The sequence below is a fragment of the Trichechus manatus genome, unplaced genomic scaffold (genome assembly GCF_000243295.1).
Source record: "Trichechus manatus latirostris isolate Lorelei unplaced genomic scaffold, TriManLat1.0 scaffold00174, whole genome shotgun sequence".
Lineage (NCBI taxonomy): Eukaryota > Metazoa > Chordata > Mammalia > Sirenia > Trichechidae > Trichechus > Trichechus manatus.
Genome location: NW_004444110.1, coordinates 567524 through 572963, shown reverse-complemented (window position 1 = coordinate 572963; position 5440 = coordinate 567524). Strand labels below are relative to the sequence as shown.

Genomic DNA, 5440 nt, shown 5'->3' with positions numbered 1-5440 from the left:
AAGACGCGACGGGTAAGGAAGGACACGCGAGGCATCAGTCGGAGGGTGGGCCAGGCGAGTGTCGGGCATGGGCTTAGCAGGCAGAGGAGGGTTACGAGAAAGCATTTTCAGCATTTTCTGGGCGTTTTAGGAGGCGCGGGTCTGAAGTCACCTTGGTCTCAGATTTTCCAGTTTGTGGGATGTCACGGTGGTAGCTGCTCTAATTCTTTTTAGCATACAACCCCCGCCAACGCTGTGCGTGTGCTGCCTGCCTGCTCCTTATTGAGGTCATCTTTATAGATATTAGGGTCAAACTAAGCCCTGCTACATGAATGTCTTTGCCCGGCTCCGCGCTTTCGCTCGTCTTTTTAACCCCAGGCATTACTCTCTGCTTCAGGGCGAAGCGACCAGATCCCTCTTCTCCCTCCCCATCTGGTTAAGAGAATGCCTCTACTTTAGAAAAGGGTACAAGAGAACACTTTTGGTAAATTCCGCCATTTTAGCCGGATTTGCTCTGTTGCTCCACCCTAGTATCCACTCGGCCTGTGACAAATTTTTACATCCCCTCTGTCCGTGGCTACTCAAATTTTATTCTTGCCGGGACTTTGCCCTAGTTTAATTTTCCTGGTAGATATTTGGGAGTAAAGGCAAAAGCTGAGACCCTTAAGGGGAAAAAGGCAAAGCTCCATTTAACAGGCTCAAAGACAGTTACTAATTTTCTTTCTAGGTTGCACCTCTTAAGGATATTCCTGTAAATGATGAGCGTGTCACTGTTCCTCCCTGGAAAGGAAACAGTAAACAGCCTGCATTCACCATTCATGTGGATGAAGAAGAAGAAAAGACTGAAAAGAGACCAGCTGAATCTAAAAAAACAGAGTGTGAAGATGCCCTGGCTTTTAATTCAGCTGTTACTTTACCTGGACCAAGAAAACCCCTGGGGTCTCTTGATTATCCAATGGATGGTAGTTTTGGTAAGTTTTAAAGAAAATCTGTATGAATCAAAGTAATTGTAATTATTGAATAGACTGGATTTTATATTTTAAAACATTATCTTACTGATCATTACTACATAATGAGTTAGGTTTAATGTAACAGGCTTAGAAAGAGTGTGACTTGTCCCAAATCTCACACCTAATACATGACCTAGTGACCTACAACAGGACCTAAGTCCTAATTGGGTGCTCCTTCCAGTACACTACCAATCAATTTAATTAGATCTCAGTCATATTTTAATCTGACCCTGGAAATGTTGGCTTGGTTGGGAGAATAGATTTCAGTTGTATTTGTAAGACAGTGACTCAGTTCATACATACCGCTTTAGAGAGTGCTGTGTAAGAACGCAGTCTTAAATATTGTGCTAACATCTCTCCCAGCTTTGAAAGTCTGTGTTTCTGTAACACCAGTCTGAGTAATCATCAGATACCAGAAAGGCACATTGTCTTCCTGTGTGCCAGTATAGTTGTATCATGCCTGTTTGCACTTATCCACATTTAAAATGGAGTAGCTTCAGTTGACAGCTCTGTCTACAGTTTGTACTGTTTCTTCTCTATAGGGTTATTGAGTTAGTGGATAGCTTATTGAATACAATCTCATTTTAGTTGTAGTTCCATTGATTAGGGAAGGGAGTAGGAAAGTCCTTTGGAAATAATCTGTTTTTATTTAAAATTTGTAATAATTTTTTACTTCAAAGTGATCATTAAAGTGAAAAGACTAATAGGTGATATTCTTTGACTCAAAAGATAATTTAAATTACAAAAAAAATCAATCATTTGTTGATTGTTGTGTTAATCCACCTGTTTGAACTACCTGTTTAACAATCCTAATTTTCATGAATACACTTGTTAATGAACACCATTTGGCCCTGCTTCTAGTTATGACCTAATTGTACTTTGAATATATCAGACTTGGGTCAGCGATTTCTCTTGGCAAATCCATGTACTTTTGTCGTGAGAAACCCTTTTACTTGGATGAAATAAATGTTTTGGTAATATAGCATTGACAAGGGCAGTCACTTTAAGCTATTAAATAGAAAATTAAACAATCATCTTTTTTAGTTCTTTCAGAGTCACCGCGCACTATGGACATGTCGATTGTATCAGAAGATGAGAAACCAGTGAGTGTCAATGAAGTACCAGACTACCATGAAGACATTCACACGTACCTTAGGGAAATGGAGGTAAACGCTCTCCGAGTGCAGTTTGTAGACTGTTGTTCGTTAAATGTGGCTAGATGAAATTGAGAGGATAGTGTTTACGTTTTTTCACTGATAGTGAACTACTCTAAGGTATACTTATGTTCCTGGCATATAGCATCTTTGTTAATTGTAGAATAATCTACTTGTAATTTTAACACTATACCAAACTAACTTTTCTCAACAGGTGAAGTGTAAGCCTAAAGTGGGTTATATGAAGAAGCAACCAGACATCACTAACAGTATGAGGGCTATCCTCGTGGACTGGTTAGTTGAAGTAGGCGAAGAATATAAACTACAGAATGAGACCCTGTACTTGGCTGTGAACTACATTGATAGGTTCCTTTCATCAATGTCCGTATTGAGAGGAAAACTTCAGCTTGTGGGCACTGCTGCTATGCTACTAGCCTCGTAAGTCCATCTTGGTTTGTTGGAGGAAAAGTGATCAGCACCTCTCTGTGCAGGGAAAAAAATGAGTTTTAATAGTGTAGTATTCTAACATACTACACAAGGCAGAGAATCAGGGACTAGCTGTGGTGGCATGGGGAGGGGGGCGAGGTGAAATTTAGATTCTAATTTAGAACATCAACTTTCCCAGATATGTCTTTCAGGGTACCTTCCTGAACACAGAGAGTGGTACCTTTTAGTATACTGGGACTAGACTCTTGTGCGCTGTCAAGGAGATTCTGACTCAGTGCCCCTGTATAAGAAAGTAGAACTGCCCCACCGGGTTTCCATGGACATAAATCTTTACGGACGCAGACTAGCCACATCCTTCTCCTGTGGAGTGACCGGCGGCTGTCAAGTGCTTGTCCGCTGTGCCACCAGGGCTCCCTTCCGGCATAGAAGTCTTATCTTCTACCCATTACGATGTGAAAATTACATATAAAAATTAAAATGTAAAACGTTTTCTTAGGACTTGTAGTTCTTAAATTTTTAGCTACTTGGTTTGCTCTGGCATTGTTCTCATCTTGCCTCTTAGTCAATTACTTTCCTTATCTCAGAGTCCTTCGTTATAAGGTTAAAAACCAAACCCGTTGCTCTCGAGTCAATATGGACTCATAGTGACCCTATAGGACAGAGCAGAACTGCCCCATAGGATTTCCAAGGAGCTGCTGGTGGATTTGAACTGCCGACCTTTTGGTTAGTAGCAAGCTTTTAACTACTGCACCACCAGGGCCCCATTATGAGGTTAAAAAAAAAACCCCACTGCTGTCGAGTCAATTCCGACTCAAAGCGACCCTATAGGACAGAGTAGAATTGCCCCATAGGGTTTCAAAAGAGCAGCTGGTAGATTCAAACTACCAGCCTTTTGGTTGGCAGTCATAGCTCTTAACCACTGTGCCCCCCAGGCTCCAGATTATGAGGCAGGGCCTCAGATTAGCAATTGGCTGCCCAGTCTCTGCTAGAAATGATGGGCAAGTATCAGTGAAAACAGCCAGTGGGTAGAGTACAGGTTTTGGATTCATTCCTCCACATATGTTTTGCTGATATAATTTCAGAATTGGGATTAGCAAACTTGCTTCTCTTTTAGGACTGATTACTTAAAACTTTTCATTGTAGAAAGTTTGAAGAAATATATCCTCCAGAAGTAGCAGAATTTGTATACATTACAGATGACACCTATACCAAGAAACAAGTTCTGAGAATGGAACATCTAGTTTTGAAAGTCCTTGCGTTTGACTTAGCAGCACCAACAGTAAATCAGTTTCTTACCCAGTACTTTCTGCATCAGCAGCCTGCAAACTGCAAAGTTGAAAGTTTAGCAATGGTAAGTTCAGTTCATTTTGCTGAATGGAGACTCAGGTCACAATTAGGAGTAAGCCCTTGTTTCATTATACAGCTTTGGTAAAGATGATTTAGTATTCCAGGTACAGATTAATGTTCCAGTGGTAAGAAACCCAACAATGGCAAAAGATAGTCTGTATCAGGGAGAGCAGTAAGAACAGTGGTGCCAGCTTTGAAGTCTTAGAGATGGTAGCTGGAAGAGTTGCTTTATCAGTGTTATTAAGTGAAAAATGGAGGATAGGAATGAATGAAGCAAACCACTAAGATAGTGGAAATATTTAAAGACTGGAAAATTTTTTCTATGGTTGTTATAGTGCCAGCCTTAAAGATGAGAAAAAATTAGGTCAGAAGGTTAAGTATTTCAAGTTTGAGTTCTAGAGCTTTTGTGGTCATTAAGGGTATTTACTTTTTCATTCTAGTTTTTGGGAGAGTTAAGTTTGATAGATGCCGACCCATACCTAAAGTATTTGCCATCAATTATTGCTGGAGCAGCCTTTCATATAGCACTCTACACAATCACAGGACAAAGCTGGGTATGTATTGCACTGTTTTCACACATCTACCTTGGGAGTGGAGCCCCTGGGTGGTCATAACACAGCTGGCTGCTTACCAAAAGGTTGGAAGTTTGAGTCCACCCAGAGGCACCTCGGAAGAAAGCCCTGGTGATCTACTTCCAAAAAGCCAGCCATTAAAAACCTATGGAGCACAGTTCTACTCTGACACACGTGGAGTCACCATGAGTTGGAATTGAGTACCTTGTGAGTTAAATAATTGTCCTATAGAACTGATGGTTGTCTAGATGTACTGATCTGGAATAACTTGAAATACATACAGTGTTTAAAGCATCTGACATACTGAATAACATCGTTCATTTGTTAGGTAGAAAGCTTAGTCATAACTTGGATTTGAAAGGTATGCTTGAAGAACTGGAGCCATACGACCTGCTGGTGTCAGGCAAAGTAATAAAAATGGATCAAAGTCAGCATAAAAGGGATGGAATAATGGCCTGAAAAAACAGGAAGATGTTAGAGGTGTTAGGAGCTGTTGAGTCGGTTCCAACTCCTAGCCACCCTATGTACAACAGAACAAAACACTGCGTGGTTCTGCACCATCCTCACTGTTGTTACTATGTGCTTGAGCCCACTGTTGCAGCCACTGTGTCAGTCCATCTTGTTGAGGGTCTTCCTCTTTTTGCTGATTTTCTACCATGATGTCCTCCAGGGACTGGTCCCTCCTGATAACATGTCCAAAGTACAGGTGACTGAGTCTCACTATCCTCGCTTCTAAGGAGCATTCTGGCTTTACCTCTTCCAAAGCATATTTGTTTATTCTTCTGGCAGTCCACAGTATATTCAATATTCTTTGCCAACACCATAATTCAAAAGCATGAGGCGACTGAAAATACTATGGCTTGGGTCAGGTGCATCTTAGTCCTCTAAGTGACATCTTTGCTTTTTAATGCTTTAAGGAGGTGTTTTGCAG

At 41.0% G+C, this 5440-nt stretch overlaps 1 protein-coding gene across 1 annotated transcript in view; it reads left to right on the top strand.

Moving 5' to 3' along the window:
* CCNA2 (cyclin A2) overlaps nt 1-5440 on the top strand; it is an 8790-nt gene that overhangs the window by 1487 nt on the left and 1863 nt on the right. The window contains exons 2-7 of the mRNA XM_023741125.1: nt 4-12; nt 707-950; nt 2034-2155; nt 2358-2581; nt 3734-3941; nt 4378-4491. Of these exons, the coding sequence (XP_023596893.1) occupies nt 4-12; nt 707-950; nt 2034-2155; nt 2358-2581; nt 3734-3941; nt 4378-4491 (921 nt within the window). The remainder of the gene's footprint in view (nt 1-3; nt 13-706; nt 951-2033; nt 2156-2357; nt 2582-3733; nt 3942-4377; nt 4492-5440) is intronic.